Source organism: Pezoporus wallicus, unplaced genomic scaffold (genome assembly GCF_028554395.1).
Source record: "Pezoporus wallicus isolate ANWC-B61680 ecotype Strahan unplaced genomic scaffold, APGP_CSIRO_Pwel_v1 contig_11493, whole genome shotgun sequence".
Classification (NCBI taxonomy): domain Eukaryota; kingdom Metazoa; phylum Chordata; class Aves; order Psittaciformes; family Psittacidae; genus Pezoporus; species Pezoporus wallicus.
The window spans coordinates 547,360-565,141 of NW_026635895.1; the positions used below are offsets into that span (position 1 = coordinate 547,360).

Below are 17,782 nucleotides of genomic sequence, written 5' to 3' on the forward strand. Positions count from 1 at the left end.
CTGGGTAATGCACACCCCTTCTCCCACTTTCTTCCTCCAAGTATAACCTCTATCTTTGTGACAGAAATCTGTGGGATTTAACAAAGGAACCGACTACTCTTTGCAGCTGATGTGCAGGTGGACAGCTTTGTTTCCTCAGTGTTCTGTTCTTTACCTTACAGGGATGTTTATGTCACACTATTGCTCCAGAGCCCTGTGCCTCCTCGGTCCACGCAGCTCAAGTCCTGCTGCCCAGGCTGCTGAGAATGCAGACGTGCTCTCCACATGCAAATGTCTACTCTCTAGATTTGGTTCAGGGTGGTGCAAAACCCTGCTCAGGTTTCCTAAACTAAACTGAATTTCAAACAGATCCAAAAGGTTATAAATACAACAAGGATATTAACATTTTAACCTGAAATTCACCAAGTAACTTCTCTCTTCTCAACCCAAAGCTAACAATCATTGACTCAAAGTAACTAGATGGGTATCTAGCACATCTTAGTAATGCACTTAACATTATAACACTGATGATAGGAGGTCAGCATCTGCTCTAATTAAAGCCCTTCAACATCATATTGCACAAACAGAAGACCTTCGTGCCTGGGAACTTCATATTGCTTGCATCACACCAGAGAAGAAGCACAAAAATACCCCCTCCCAAACACCCTGTGCCCCAAAGAGCAGTCACCCACTGCCACCACCCTTCCTTCTTCGAGGGAAGTCAAACACATTCCCACTTAATTCTTTATGAGCTTAAGGACAAAAACTGAGGACAAGCAGCTAGATCTCATCTGTCATTGGGTGGGCTGCCAAAGGAATGACCCAAGAGTGCATACTCTAGTATTTACTTTGGTCTGAATATACTGAAGAATTGGCTTCACCAAAACAGTGCAGACTAGGCACAGATTTATCTTTTAGCACTGCACTCTACAAATACATGCGTAGACTTTTCTTACATCTCCTACAGAGATGCAGATAAGGTACATTCACCTTAAACTGAACACCATCGTTCTGAATAGTCCTTGTATTGTCAGTGCTTGTATTGTCCTTGTCTGGCCTTCAATGCTCAGCACTTGTCCCAGAGTAGGAAAATCCCAATGGAGCAGGAGTGTTGATGCAATAAAATCCTAGCAGATTTCAGGTTGTACATATGAGTACATAAGAATCACGCAGCAATAGAATACCCTCACGGTCATCTGCGTGATCTAAGGATACATGCATATAAAGCTTAACACTGAGATTTCTACAGCAGAATGTGAGCTGCACTAAGCAAAAGCTTTTATGTTCTAAAAGTAGTAAGTTTGGTTAACACATCATGGAGATAAAGCTGCAAATGACTGAACTAATTTGCTACTCCTATCCTAGACGCCTGGTACCTCATACTGAAGCAGCCACACGTACTTAAGCTATATGCAGAGCAATAGACTAAAGAAGCATTAGGAATAAAAAACAATCAGTACTTGATCTAGTTTAATGAAATACTGTTCTGCTTGCTCCAACACCGTCCACCAGATGCAAACCCCAGCATGCTGCCAACTGCTAACCCTTCTGAAGAGGAAGGCGTACTTTCTCCATTACTAATACACAAATTGCATGATGAAAATCGAGATACAAACCTGAAATGGACAGTCTCACTAGTGCTTTTTTTGGTTGTCGATGGAAAGAAGAGACAAACTTATTTCTCAGCTATTTTGCTTCTTCTACTGAAACTATTTGCCAAGAGTTTCCCATTTAGTTCCAATAATAACGATATAATAATCGTTCCAACAATAATAATATTATAATTAATAATAATAATATACAATAATAATATACAATAGCAAGAGTAACAATAACAATGATATAGTAATAGTAAAATAGTTCCGATAATAATAAGATACTAATAGCTTCCAATAGTTCCAAGAAACTATTTGCCAACAGTTTCTTCCAACTGGGAAGAAACAATTTAAGGGAACATCAAGCCTTTTAAAGAAAATAAAACCCAAACATTTTGAGTCTTAGGAGCAAAACCCAAACACGAGCAAGTATTTCACCCCATCTTGCCTGCCCAATACCAACAAAAAGCTTCACTGTATTTTATGCTAAAAAGGTACATTTCTTAGAGTTGTTTGAATGCTTTGGGTTTTTCTGCTTGAGCTCAGAAGATAAATTGCTCCTTTTCTGTGCACAACTTAAAAGAGTTCCAGTATTTGAGACGTTACATAGAACCCTGAAACCCCAGCGCTGATCTCTAAACCACTGCAAGCAACAAGAGGAGGAAATGCTGCGTGAAGGAGCAATCAACAGTGGTGGCTCTTCCCAGGCACAGAACCCTACTACAACTTCCCTCAGCAGGAAGAAATACTCCTCTACAAGACGCTTCTTTGACAACGTGGGCCTCTGGCAGCAGTAAGAAAGCTCGTCCTGCTTACACTGAGCTCTGGCTTTGTCTCCTGAGTCAGCTCCCACACTGCTGCGTACTGCTCAGTCAGCAACACCACAGGCTGACGCTGTCATCCAAGGTCCCCTGTCCTCAGGCCTTGTTCTCAACACTCAGAAGGTCCCTACCCTGACAGGCCCGCTACAAAACCCACCTCAACTGCTCAATTATGCTGTGTTCTGCAGAGCTCATTCACTACGCTTCCACAGAAGCTATGAGGTTTGCTTTAGTCTGCCTGTTCTCACTGATGTACATGCAATGCAAAGCAGAGAGAAAAAATCCAACCTGGCTAACCTGTCACACATTTATTATTCAATCTTCAGTGATTCCACTGACAGAGGAGCCTGGTAACTCTCGTTAGAGACTTGATGGGAGAAAGACAATGTTTCTTTGTAGTCACACAGCCTGCAGAAGAACCCGGCTCAGCCCACCCAAGGCAACAGCAGCAAAGTTCTGTTCTCTAGAAAGCACATAAAACCGAACTTGCCTTCCATAAAGATCCTGTTCCAGTAGATTTTTCCAACGTGATTTCCTCCAAGAAATATTAGATTTGATAAAATCAGCATTGAAGTGCTAACAGATGCGAGGCCAGCGTGAAGTCGACGGCGAATACTTGGCGAGAAGGAACGCTCCTGAGGGGAAACAAAAGGCACAGATGAAGTGAACAGCCCCTGCAGTTTTCCAAGCAACGTTAGAAGAAGACAGCGCAGTTAATAACAAACAGCTTTTATACAGAAGTTCAAATCCTTATGGTCCAGATCCCAAAGCTTTTAATATATCTAGCAGAACTCTCACCAATGCCATGGAGGTTTGGCTAAGACTTCATTCAAGGCCTGGCTGGATGTGGTTCTGGGCAACCTGATCTAGTTGAAGGTTGCAGGGGGGTTTGACTAGATGACCTCTAAGGCCCCTTCCAACCCAAACCAGTCTGTGATTCTATGATTCATGATAAATGGGGTGCTGAATAAGGTTGGAAGGATGCTTCTAGGAGGCTACCTAGAAAGGTCATTTAATCAGGGTCAGCTAGAGGTGGGGGCTCAGGATTGGGTCTGGTGGGGTTTTGAGCACCTCCAGCGATGGAGACTGCACCATCTCACTGGGCAACCTGTGTTTGATGGTCCTCACAGTAAAAAAAGATTTTCTTACATTTAAATGAAATCTCCTGTACTTCAGTTTGTGTTTGTTGCCTTTTGTCCCGTCACTAAATACCACTGAGAAGAATCTGGCTTTGTTTTCCTCCCCCCCTACAATTGGGTATGGATACACACAGACAAGATCCCCCTGAGCCTTCTCCTCTCCAGGCTCAACAGCCTCAGCAGATGCTCCAGTCCCTTCACCACCCTTGCAGTCCTTTGCTGGACTCACTCCAGCCACGTTCATGTCTGTCTTGTAGTAGGGAGCCCAGGACTGGACACAGTTCTACATATTCTATGTCTTAATTCTTTTCTTATTAAACATACTCCTTGATGAGTTTTTGCCGAGGGATGTACAGAATAACAACACGCTTCTGGGGAGGATAATACTGTACACTAGGTTCCAATATGGAGTAAAGCACTTCAGTACAAAACCAGCACAAAACCCCAGTACAAAACAACTTGAGAAGTCGTTCGTGCTTTGGTTGATTAGTAAGACGTCACTGAAAGATTCTAGAGACAGATCAGAACTGGTTACCACAGTAAGCCTTAGGAAACAGATGCTTCCACATAGAAGACAAGAAGATGCAAATACACACAAAATCCAATCAGAGAATCACAGAACGGTTAGGGTTGGAAAGGACCTTAAGATCATCCAGTTCCAACCCCCCTGCCATGGGCAGGGACACCTCACACTAAACCATCTCACCCAAGGCTCTGTCCAACCTGGCCTTGAACACTGCCAGGGATGGAGCATTCACAACCTCCCTGGGCAACCCATTCCAGTGCCTCAGCACCCTCACAGGAAAGAATTTCCTCCTTAGATCCAATCTAAACTTCTCCTGTTTCAGTTTGAACCTGTTACCCTTTGTCCTACCACTACATTTCCTAATGAAGAGTCCCTTCTACCAGCACCATTATAAGGCCCCCTTCAGATACTGGAAGCTGCTCTGAGGTCTCCACACAGCCTTCTCTTCTCCAGGCTGAACAGCCCCAACTTTCTCAGCCTATCTTCATATGATATATTCATATTCAATACTTCTTTTCAGTGCAAACATTATTGCTCATGTTGTAAAGTTTGGGTTGCTGCTGTTCTAATGACGCAAATAAAGGAGGTCTCTCTCCACCATATACTAGTTTGCTTTTGTTGTATTTCACATTATCACCTGAGGTGTGAGGGCAGCACAGAGACTACAAGAAGATGGTGGAAGAAGGATGAGGAGGTTTTAGCTTCCTCCAATATTCACTTGTTAGAACAAATTTCCAAAGCATTACAGCACCTCATAAGGAAATATTGCCTCATTACTGCATGAAGTAAAATGCCTTGTTCATCACGGTCCCGGGCTGAAAGCCTCATTACATAGCGCCTGAATCTCCTAAAGACTGCATGCTTCGAGTGAAGTAATGAGCGTTTGGCAAGGAATGGGAACTAAGGAAAACATCAGGAGCTGCTCAGCCTTCATGTCATGAACGGGGATGTTGCAGGGAAGAGTCGTGTGACTGCAGCATCAAACCAGTAATTAATCTTTAATAGCTGCAGCCAGACTAGGATTCATGCTCAGACACCTGAAACAACAAACAGGCTCAAACCAGACCTACAAATACATCCCCAGACAATTAAGCTGCTAGTTTCGTAAGCATCAAAATAAATGTTTCAACTACTAGATTACATAAAGTGACAATTCTTCAAACAAATGACACTTACAAGCATAAAACCACCATTCTAACAAATTACTGCAAAGCAAATCTCTGTTAAACTGAATGTTAGCCCCAATCAGAACCACATCTAGTGTATGAGTCAGCGTGAGCCAGCACAAAAATGGGGAGATACAAGCTCCAAGGAAAAGCGTTCTGTGTCAATCTGTGTGAGCAATGCAGCAACAGTCAATCCCCCAGACAATGCTATGGAAAACACTAAAATATGAAAACAGGGACTGAGATTTCTCTCTGAAAATTCTAGATGAAAACTAGGGCATGACAGGATAAGGGAAGAGAATATATATAATTATAGAATCATAGAACCCCAGCCTGGTTTGGGTTGGAAGGGACCTTAAAGCTCATCCAGTTCCAACCCCCTGCCATGGGCAGGGACCCCTTCCACTGGAGCAGCTTGCTCCAAGCCCCTGTGTCCAACCTGGCCTTGAACACTGCCAGGGATGGGGCAGCCACAGCTTCTCTGGGCACCCTGTGCCGGCGCCTCAGCACCCTCACAGGGAAGAGCTTCTGCCTTAGATCTAACCTGAACTTGCCCTGTTCCAGTCTGAACCCATCACCCCTTGTGCTATGGCTGCAGTCCCTGATGAAGAGTCCCTCTCCAGCACCCTTGTAGCCCCCTTCAGACCCTGGAAGCTGCTCTGAGGTCTCCACGCAGCTTCTCTTCTCCAGGCTGAACAGCCCCAGTGTTCTCAGCCTGTCTCCATAGGGGAGGTGCTGCAGCCCCTGAGCATCCTCATGGCCTCCTCTGGACTTGCTCCAACAGCTCCATGTTCTTATGTTGGAGATGCCAGAATTGCACGCTGTACCCCAAGTCTATAAACATTCACAGACACCAGTAGTTCCTCAGTGACACAAGTTTTCCCCTTTCTAGTCCTTTGCACCTCCAAAGCTGCCCAAGGACTTCCAAAGCATTCTCCTTAAGTTCACAACAGGGAGGGGATCTCTTCAGTTTGTCTCCTCCTGAAATCATAAATACGTGGTCCCATATGTGAAAAATACGTGCCTTTTAGGAACGTGCAAGCATATGCACACAGACAGAATGTTTGAAATCTTGCTATTAAACCCATGCGATCAACCAAGTTTAAACAAAGAGAAGTTACGATCACGCTAACTTGAGCTTTTGTTTAACAATCACCAAACTTACCCTCTTACAGCATGCTGATGAGCTGCGCCTGAGCTGTAGCTTATCTGTAGCACACAGCCTACCAGTGGATGGACTTATACCTCTCCCTTTGTCTTTCAAACTAAGCCACTAACCCTACAGAGAAACTTAAGTTTAAGAAACTTAAGGCTTTACTTAAGTAAGAGGAAGGGAACAATCTTGTGGTAATGCTGCAGAAAGAGGTAGAGCTGGTGCTGGGCTGCATTCCCCACCAAGGCACGGATTAGACCCAGGAAGTTTGTGAGGTCTGCCTGCTTTACAACCCGAACCAGTGCGACTGAACCAACACGAACAGATACAAAAGCTCTGCCATTGAAAAAAAAATGAATTAATACAGTCACTAAAAGGAACAAATGAAACTGTCACATCCAATACATCACTCTCTACAAAAATGCTGTGTCAAACAAGGCAAGCTAACTGCGGCACAGACCATAAAAGCCTTCAGTCATTTATAAAGTCTAAGAGAGTAGACTAAGACAGAAAGAGTTTAGACAAACACTGGATCCTTTCTGGGCTTTGTGCAGTTAATTTCCATTAACTTTGCTAGGCATTGATCCAAAAAGCAGTACACATTTTCCTGGGAGTCCCTGATGTCAATGCAGTTTTTACCCAGCTGCAAAGAAGGTAAAAGAAGACAACATGCTTGAAACATCTCATGTCATCTACAACAAGCTAACTCTGAATGCACCTGAGCAGCTCTTGTGCTCACATTAATACTCTGAAAGCATTAATTTACCCACGGAAAATGAATAAGGCTACTCTAGATAACCCAGAACAACATTTGTGATTTAAACAGCTCCCCACATATGGATTTTTCAGAGTATACAGCAAGCTGGCTTCATCAAAGCAGACAAAATTCAACGCACACCCCCCCCCCCCAACTGTTCATTATGCTATTTAATGACTTAACAATGATTTAACAATGCTCCATTCCAACGGTAGAAGCAGTTGCCACAGATTTGTGAGGATTCTCTGGATTTTACTGCTGCTTCTTTTCCTGTTGGAAACACAGCCAGAAGACTGGGTGGCAAAAGAGCACCTTGTGTTAAAATGACAACGAAGCCACGGCTGCTGGCTGAAGCCCTTGTATTTGCATCCTTCCTCCGTGCTCCACCTTAACTTGCAATCCCACATCAACTCTTCGTCATGCTTTACTTTCAGGGACACCCCCACCTCCACACACACCGAAACAAACGGCCTGTAACACTTAAACTACACAAAAGCCACTGTCAAGACCCTCTGTCCAAAGGTATGCAGCATGACGTGGGAGGTGATTTACACAGGCTGGCTCAGGCTACCTTTCCTGGGACTGAATGGAGTTGGGGATATTATTCCAATCCAATTCCTGCTCTAAAAGGACAAAGACATTATAGTGGGATGTTGGGAAAACCCTCTCTCTGCACACAGCTGGGTCTAGCACAATTGGCTGCCATCAGAGCTCTCTGAACTGGGCCTCCTCAGTCATCCTACAAAAATAAATGATACTATCATGTAGTGGGGTACCTTGGAAAGTAAACCTGTGTACGTGGTTGAGAGGGGTGGACGAAACTAAGCTTGAAAAGGATTTGCATGGTCCAAACATACCCATCCCTAAATCCGTTTCCAGCGACACTTGCATGTCACATTCAGCTTCCGAGCTCAAGCCAAGCCAGACACAGGAAGCTTGTGTAGTGGCTGTTTTTGTAGAAAAGATAGCTTATGAAGGAGAGCATGTGCCAGAACAGATCATTTAGGTTAGAATTAAGAGTCAAGCTAGAGGACGGGGTGGAATTTTGAAGTCGGAGAGGATGTGAGAGGAAAGACTCATTTCATTAGCTTTGCAAGACCATTAAACCACTATGAGCGTGAAACAAGAAAGCATGGCAGGAGAAGGGGCTTCAGACAGCAGGGCGTCTCTTAAAAGAGCTTCTTCCTAAGGGGAGTTAGAGCTAATCAGCAATATATCCCATTTCCACTGATTTACAGGGCAGTCTAAATGACATTACTGAATGGCATGAGAGATGAAGTCAAGGGACCAGAAATGTTTTCCTAATTGCATTTACATCTCCTAGCTAGCCAGCACCACAGAAAAGACTTTGGGGAATCCTGACCTCAGTAAGTCATCCACCCTCCCATGTGGAAGTTGAGGAGATACCCAAGACCAAACTGCACAGTAGTCAAAACCAGGCAGTCCTACAGAACTATATTCCCCAGTGTTTTCCCGAGGACCCACTCCTACATCTTCCCACAGTGGCCATTCTGCCAAGTTGTCTATCGACAGCAGTGACACCATGGTGACTTGGCAGAGAACCATAGATTCAACCAGGTGGAAAAGACCTTCAAGATCAACCTGGGACAGGTGAGAGAAAACTTCTACATAAAATCAGCGCCATTCTCAAACTTGCTTACTAAAAGCACTTTATCAAGTCCCATATAAGAGAATTAAATTGGCTGCAAGTCAAAAAGCAGCCGTCTTCATGGAGTAAAACAGGGACTCAACACGTTGAGTTTTTCTTGAACTACGCTTCCAGAGACGGGATAATCCAAGCACGCAGCAAAAATAAGGGGGTGTGGTAAAACTGGAGAAGCAGTTGAGTATTTCTTATGGGAGTGCATGAACTGTGGAATAAGAGTGTCAGATACTATGGCCAGAGTGACATGAAATGTGCTTGACGCTGCAAACTGCAACACTACAAATTACATTATCCCGAGGCTCATCTGCCTTTGGTTTTTAAAGGGTCAGAATAAACTAGCTCAGTTTTTAGAAGAGTTGTCTTTTTTAAATACACTGCCCTACAGAGTTCATCCTCTTCCTCCTAAACCTACCAGCAAACTTAGCCACGGTAACTTTAAAATAAGATACATAAACCGCGCTCTTTTTTGGGTTGAAGAAAGCAAGCAAATTCACTACTACGACTATAACCCCTAGTCCTGCATTATCTTTCACTGCCTAGTGTACGAGGGGAGTAAGTGTACTTCCAACAGTTATTAAAGCTCCAGCCTTTCAGTTTCCTGAAGGTTTTTACTAGAGCAGCAATGCTTAAAAGCTGATGTAATGCCGACTCACCTTCACGTCACAAAACCTAAATTCAATGTTCTTTGCAATGCTCTGTTCTATAGGGTTTGGTGGAGGGGGGGGACAGTGGGTAAAATGCTTGTGGGTAAAGTTACTGCAAGTACAGGCACTGTTGGTGCCATTATGCCTATCAGGTAAGTGCTTGGAAAAAAGCTTAAATCCCTTGCTGGTGTTGGTTTTCCCAGTGCTCTTTAAGGATGTGAACTCTGTTCTTCACCTCCACTGCATCACAGCTGAAGAGTACAGCCCAAATTTGTTTCTCTCTCTGCAGAAGCAATAGAAACCAACCAGCCAATGTTAACTTCTAAGCATCAGAAGTTAAGAAAGCACTTCTAAGGGCTGCTTTCTTTTAGAAACTGCTGCTAGATAAATGACAGGCCAACTCTTCGGTGTCTATCCCCAACCCTGGCGATCACCCCATCACACGAGAGCGAACACCTCAAGCATCCCTGGAATGTGGGTCAGCCGCAATGCAGCACAAAGGCAGGAGCACGGGTGAGAAGCTGAAAGCGAGCGAGGAGCAGATGGGGTGGTGGGAAGGGAAGCAACACATCCTGACTAACAGTTCCTGGCTATTTTCTCTAGCTGCAGTTAGGAGCACTCAAAGTGGAGGGCAGGGTGTGACTGAGCAGCTGGGGGAGCAGATGGGATGGAGGGAGGAAAGGCTGGAAATTGTGACAGAGCTCTGCCAAACAGAACGTCAGTGTCTTCAAATTCCAAAGTGAGCAGTAAAGGGAAGATGGGTTGGATCCAAGCAGAGGGGAAACTTCCACAAACCGTTGTTAATACACATTGTCAGCGGGTAATAGCCACAAAAGCGTGTTTGGGAGACCGCAGAAACAAAGGGAGGGAGTGCACGTGCTCAGTAACGCTGGGCAAGCTGGGCTCAAAAAGCAGCAGGAGCAAGGGGAACCCAGCTGATGAGGGGCTGGCATGGCAATATAAAGCCTCCTCCCGCACTCTGAAGCTGAGGGACAGACGGTGAGTAGGATATGAGTAGCGACTGTACCACACCACAGAAAAGCAACAAAAATAAAGATTTCTGGTTGAACACACAGACAAAACAGCCATTTATGAGAGAATCCAAAAGAAACTGTGGAATCCCCAGCGCTATACCGGTAACAAGATAAGGAACAGGCTGCAAGCAGAAAGTGAACAAGATGTGCTACCAGATCTTAGCCATCAACAACTGCCACACCGAATGGAAGAATAAATACCATTTCCCACCAACAGATCCTGTACCCTTCAGTATTCACGGCAATCATTCCTGTTTGCTCCTCCTTCCTCTAGCTCTAAGCCAGAGCCAGTCCCCTTTACTTTGCTTTATTGTTCTGGCTTTTCATTTTGCTTGCAGTCGTTCCCTCCCTTCTCTCCAAACTGACCGGAGGTCACCTCCTGTTTCTTTCCAAGGCACAGACTTCCCTTTCCAAAGCAAAGGCAAAAATGAGCTCCTGGAAGGTTTACACACGAAGGTGGGAACCGGCAACATTTTCCAAGGGACAGGACGATGCAAATGACCTGTAATTGCCTGCATCGCTCCCAGAAGAAGAGGACCATGTATTTAAAATCAAGCAGCTGTCAGTTAAGACCTAGTCTCACAAATAGAACTTGTTTCTGAATTTAGGAATAAATGCCATATATAGTCTTTGAGAAGCTACTCATCTTCTGTATTGATGCCTTACTAAACATTCACTCGACAAAATGCTGTCTTGCACTAGCACCAGTTCATTTTTAGATCTTCCAGAAGATCTGCATTTATAGCATCTCTCAGCAAGAGCCAACCCCCCCTTCTGTTTGAAGACAGCCTCCTACCAGCTCGTATGTATGCACTACACTTGGAGATGCATGTGTGACAGTTTGACATACACTGAAGGAAATTTCTGTACTTGCTCCTCCACCTCGCTCCTCACCCTCAAAGAACCTGCCCAAACATATTTTTGTTTTAAGAAGTGACAGCTTGTGAACAGTACAAAATGAACAGCATGGAAAGGCACCATCCTCCTTCGTGGTTTCTGTTTAAAGCAGGGAATTTAACCAAGTGATGGCAATGTACATGCTCCTATACACAGCTCTCACCAAGGAGGACAGGTTGAGAGTGCCACACACTCGTCCTTGACGTCCTTGGTTTTGTTCCCACTCTGGCTCTCTCGGTTCCTTCATCCACATTTTTAACGGGTTTACCTTTTAAACTGCAATCCAATTGGGAAAGGATGTAAGTTCACCAATCGCTGGTGCTGCATGGTGATTCTGCCCCCGTGCTCCTCCCACACTGCCACGGGGAAACTGTGAACAAATAAATACTACACAGGAACAATCCCTATGGAGACTCTCAGCAAACACAGACTTGCTTTCCCCGTGGTAAGTTTCTGTAGCATACGGCACAGCAGGAAGACCAGAGTGCAACCACTCCTCAGCACTTTTAACTTGTATTTCCATTAAATGCTGACATCTATTGCCTGAGTCAGAATTATTGCTGGCAAAGCTAAAACGACTTTTAGCATCTAGGGGAAAAATCCCTGGATGCATCAGCCAGCCCATATTCACCTTTATGGTCATTCAACAGCTCGGTACAAAACAGCACCTTGATCACTCAGCTTGCTGCTTCCAGGTACCACACACAAAGACAGCTGGCACAAGCCTGCTCTGGCTAATGCTCACATCCAGGGAAAGCAGTTTCCATTGGTTTTGAGACAGAGGGTATCTCCTTTGGATAGGAGGGATTTCTGGTTAGAGCAATGATATGGCTGAACTCAAGGCTGGGGTGGGGGACAAGCCTCATCCCCTGGTCTGGGTTTGACATTACGGGCGACACTTATATCTCAAAAGCCAATTCTGCACTAGAAAATGAGTCTGATGAGGGGACTTTGCTCAACCACCTCCCTTTCCATTCTTACAGACTCTCGGAGAGGGAAATGACAAACCCAGCAGAAGTCTACAGCAAGCACATAAAATGTTATGAATATCACTGGCAATGCTTGCCACTAAATATAATCACCGTGTTGCACCTAAAACCATGCATGAATTACATAAAACTATTGGTAAAAAAGGCAAGGCCAGACAGGCTTAACAGCAGTAAACCAGTAATACAAATACTCTTCTCACCAAATGAAGCAAAACAGAGACCAAAGCCTAGTCTGTACTGAAGAACAGCTGAGAAGGGTCTGTTGTTATTACAGAGATCTTATTAAAGATCAAGGTGGTCAACAAACATAATTCCCTTGAACAGGTTCCTAATATGTGGCCCCTTCTTGCCTCAGTCAGCTGCAGGAGGAAGCTTTACAGTTCAGAGCGAGTTCTACTTGCTAAGAGAAATTCTGTCATTAAAGGAGATGGTTCCACATTTGGTCAATGTGAAATTCAAACAGCCTTTACCTTGGCTAGGCTGAATTTGGGCCCCAACATAGGTACTGCAGCAGAACCTACTTGGTTTCTCTGTCCCACCGACTTCAAATACGGAGGCTCAAGCTACTACCCTGGACTGCTTATGCACATCAGCAAGGGGGAGGTTACAGGTAGCTGAGCTCCTCCTTTTCCATCTTCTTCCCTCAGCTTTTGTCTCATAGACTGTATTGCCTGGGGTGCTGCTCAGATTCCTCTCCATGAGGCACATCACCTTCCAATAAAATAACCAGAGGACATAAAGCTTTCTGCTGGGGTAAAGAGCTAGGTCAGCTCCATGAAGATTCCAGCAGGGAAATCTGCAGAGGAGAAAGCGGTGAGACTGCAAAGGAGGGAGGAAAGAGATGGAACCTCTTCCCCTGCAGGAGCAGGGAGCTGTTAGGCCAGCTTAATTCCCTGTGGGACCACAACCCAGAGGTCAGGCTCTCCAGTCAGTGCTTTGCCATGCTCCGCACCAGCTGGCTGCAGGATCACTGCATAATGCATAACTTATTCGGAATTAACTGTAGGCATTTTAATGCACCTAGCAGAGGAAACAGGGCAAATCAAATCAAATCAAGGAAAAACCAGACAAAACCCCCTCACCACACCCAACTTTTTAAAAGCCATCTACAATTCTGTTCTCTGCAAAGCTGAGGATGCCTGTGGTCACTGAACACATCTCTGGTACCCAAAGCAACGGTGGTATTTAACTACAGAGACAAATACACGGATTCATGCTTCTGGAGGGGAAAAAAGCAATCTAACAGTAACCAAAAGCACGGGCATCATACAAAACATGGGGTGGGAATGCAACTGGAGTGCACTGAAATGGACTTCATTAGAGCACCTCGCTACAGCCAGGCGTGGAAATGGAGAAATCAAAGCATTTTATACTTTAAAAACCCAAAGCACTCACAAGGATAGCTCAAATGACTGGAAAATAAGCCATGCTTAAAATTAGTTGGCTTCAAAAATTGAATCGTTTCTGGTGTATTTAGTTTCCTACTAAATAAAGCTAGAAATAAGACTTGGAGACTAGAAATTCCTCATAGCATTATTCTTAGAAGGGAGATCTTTATGTCTTAACTTAAAAATTCTGGCTGGATTGAATGGTGTGTTTTCACTTTCCAAAAGAACTAAGAAGATCCATGTTGGTGTTTCAACTCAAACACTGATCATAACAACCTGCCAACTTCAACTCCTTTGCTCCACCTTCTTTAGAACGATTCCCAAAGACTTCTGGTTTACAAATCCATTGATTCAATGTTGTTGTCACCTCTTCTAAGGTTTAAATCATTCTAGATCTATTTTTATACTGACACCTAGTTTCTTGTATAGATCTGTAGCTTGCTTTCCTTAAGGAAAAAGGAGAAGGAATTTAAATCACTGGATGATGGCCATTAGCATTTCCTTTTTGAATTCTGACATATTATCTATTAAAACTCAATAAAATTCTGACACTGATTTTGAACCAGTTACTACTGTGCATCTCTAAGAAACACAGAAGCAGTGAAACAAAGCACTTCTCTGCTCAATACAGGTCTAAATAGCTTCTGAAAAAGTAAAACAAAAGAACTGATAAAACCAAACTAAACTTCTCCAGTTTGCTATAAAGCTCCCAGATATGCCTTGGCTTATGATGCTCAGCATTTATTGCTGCTTTATAGACAATGTTTTAATGAAAAGATGGTAATTCAGATCTAATTTACTGATAGCTAACAAGTAATCTTTAGGGGAAAGAAGATACACAACTCACTGAAACACAGAAGCTCACAGCAGCCTAAGCTGAAAAGTACACAAGAAGGAACACGAGCTGAAATCAGGAAGCCAGCCCTGGTTTGCAGCCAGCGCAAGTGAAGTTTCAGCTCCAACCTTCTGGGTCAGGATATTTAGCGTTTTCAGTAAATATTACTCATGCCACGTTGTTCACTCTGGCTCAACATGCCTGAGATGACATTTAAAACCTGCCGGACTGCTACACGAGTGTTAGCTACCTGTGTTGCGCTGGGTTTCGAGTGCCGAGATTTAAACTACCAGAAAATCTGCAGCAATATAGGGTCCAATTCTTTTTATATATATTCTTAGTCAGCACAAGGATTCAGTGAAGGACTAGACTCAAATGTGCTTCCTTTAGATTTCTGTATCTTCCTGTGGCTAGAGAATTAACCCAATATAGTGGGGGAAAAAGGGGAAGCAGTTTTGATACAATTATTGTCATCCTTTGGGATCAACTCCATTTTAAACCCAGCAAGATTAAAATACAACTTACTCTTTGAGCTTTTCTTAACTAGATTTTACTGATTAAACATCTGCTGCTCAACTCAATTATGGAACTCAACATGAACACCCATAGATGAGGAGGTCTGGGGAACAGAAGGGGTTAAAAGAAGCAGAAACCTGGGCTTTGTGTGTTCTTCAGAAACTCATCTGCTATTCTGAGGACAAAAGTGAACTTTCCTTTTTAAAAACAGCCTGCAAGAGCAAACAGAGCAAGGGAGCGAAGCACAAGAATGCAAAGGATTTCACCTGGCCAAGAGATAAAATGCGAATGCCACATCACCTCTTGACAGGGAAGGGTCAAAGTCCAACCGCTCGTCTGCTCCCCAGTCTCAGCGCTCAAGAAGTCAATGGGTATTTGTTCTAAGTGTGAGGAGAAAGTATGCAAAGACTGGAGCTCATGTTGCTGGAGAGAAACCTTCAAGGCACAAGGCAAAGCAAGCATGATTCAACCGCAACTGAATGCAGGAAGATCTGCCTAATGCGTAATGCAGATGCCAAACCATTCATATTACAAATACTGGTGTCAGAAAGAGTTCAGGGAAAGATGGGAACGTGTCTTCTAAGGAAGGCCTGCAGCCATGTTTCCAAAGAGAAACAGGAAAGAAGGAGACATGGAAGACGTGGGATAGGCCCTTAACACTGGATGAAAACAAAGGGGAAGGGTAAAAGGCATTTGGTTCATTGTTAGGGAATTCATTTACACAAGAAAGAGCCCTACTGCCAGCATATAATTACAACTATGCTTTAGAAATTAATCCAACACATCTAACCTCCCCCTCATAATGCAACATCCTTCCCATTTCTATGGAATTTAAGCACTTAATCAAGAGTTCTTTTAAAATTTCTGATACAGTGACATCAAATACAAAGAGCCTCAACACTCGGATTTCCTCACAGCTGCAGGCCTGAAAAACTATGCTGTCTTCCAGACCAGAGGCAAATGTATGCAGCTGAAGCTCCCTTTCACCCTAGAGGGAGGATTAATGGGTCTGATAAACTCATTCTCTAGGAAGGAAAAAAGCTGCTTCCAGACTGTCGCTGAATTCATAGTGATGGCCAGTTGGATGACACAAGCTAGCACTGGCTGTTATTAGCAACTAAATGACTTTGCTCTATCAGTTGCCACACATGGGATGCCACAACAGTGAAAACTGAGATGGGCAGGAGGGACAACAAGCAGAATTACTTGAGCATCAGGACTTTATCAGGCTGCAGAGTGAGTCACCACCACCACCATCACATTATATAGGAAAACAAATTATGTGCACTTATCACTACTAAGGAAGCAAGACACAGGAATTACTTATCCTTACAAAGTCATTAGAAGATCTGGGATTTAAGGGTGAGCAAACCTGCAGACTAAAAGGACCCTCAAGATTAAAAACACTGTGTTTTGCACATGCCTGGGCTTCAAGGACAGTTTTGTCCTTTGGAAGTGACATCATGAAGGTCAAAATTATAAATATCAGAGGCCTTTAAAGCAAAATAATATTTTCATTACTTGGCTCTTGAGTGGCGTAAGATTTCCCAGTGTAAGCTTGTTCCCAGATGCAAGCAGCTGCTCCATATGTATTTGTCCAGGAAACACATGGTTAGAAATACATACTCCTAATTTTAGTGAAGATGACTATTTTAAGGGCATCCTGAGTGAAATCCAAATACAAATGTTAAAACTGGCTTCTGTTCAGGCAATGTGACAAGCAGCTTCTTACAGCAGGACTGCAGAGGAAGCTTTTAAGACCGTATTCCAGCATTTTATTTGCTGGTACTTTGCAGAATTCTAGTTACATGGCTTTCCTTAAACACTGAGGGTGGGCAAGGGAATGCTAACTCTTAGCTGTTATCTGCAACTTCTAATCTAGACGGAATCAAACTAGCAGCCAGAAACTTCAGAGGAGCACGGAAACAAGAACACGGCAGGGGGTTGGAACGAGATGATCCTAAGGTCCTTTCCAACCCTAACCATTCTACGATTCTATGAAATGAAGAAAGATTCAACTTACAATTAAATCTTGAATAGGTGAAATAGAAAGTATCTTCCTGATGCCACTTTCCACAATTACTCCAAGCCAGTTCAGTGCTCCCCAGTACCACAGGTAGCTCTGCCCTCCGTGCCAGTAGCTGACAAAGGCAAAAGTGAGGGCTGTGGAGAAGAGTGTTCCCAGCAGACTGGACTGAGATCCTCCCATTGGAACATAGATGTACCTGTAGGGGAAACAACAGATCAGTGGCATTATTTGGGGATTTCACATAAATCTGGGAAGAACGACAGCTACAGAACAGATCTGCTATTTTGTGGCATAAAGAGAGAATCTGAACAATTACCTGACATTCTCCGTTTACCTGCCCTAGTTTCTCCAAAGCTGTAGACTGCTTTACAAAGTATGTGCACGTACCATTTGGTGAAGAGACAATTTTGTAGTCACAGGAACTCCGTATTAGGCAAATACCTATCATAAACCATTCTCAAGTGCGAAAGACAAATGTTCAGGTCTTTCAACTGCAGTAGTTGTAAGTTAACTCCTATACACACAGAAATTACATGTAGTCTTAATGTGAGGGTGCTGAGGCGCTGGCACAGGGTGCCCAGAGAAGCTGTGGCTGCCCCATCCCTGGCAGTGCTCAAGGCCAGGTCGGACACAGGGGCTTGGAGCAAG

The 17,782-nt window shown here is 43.9% G+C and overlaps 1 protein-coding gene across 3 annotated transcripts in view; it reads right to left on the reverse strand.

Annotated features, from left to right (window-relative positions):
• Positions 1–2,805: 2,805 nt before the first annotated feature.
• Positions 2,806–17,782, reverse strand: part of HHAT (hedgehog acyltransferase) — a 79,327-nt gene continuing 64,350 nt past the window's right edge. For all 3 annotated transcript variants that reach the window (XM_057398493.1, XM_057398491.1, XM_057398492.1), the window contains 2 exons: positions 17,129–17,330; positions 2,806–3,030 (listed from right to left, as the gene is read on the reverse strand). In XM_057398493.1, the coding sequence (XP_057254476.1) occupies positions 2,821–3,030; positions 17,129–17,330 (412 nt within the window). In that variant the 3' untranslated portion in view covers positions 2,806–2,820. The remainder of the gene's footprint in view (positions 3,031–17,128; positions 17,331–17,782) is intronic.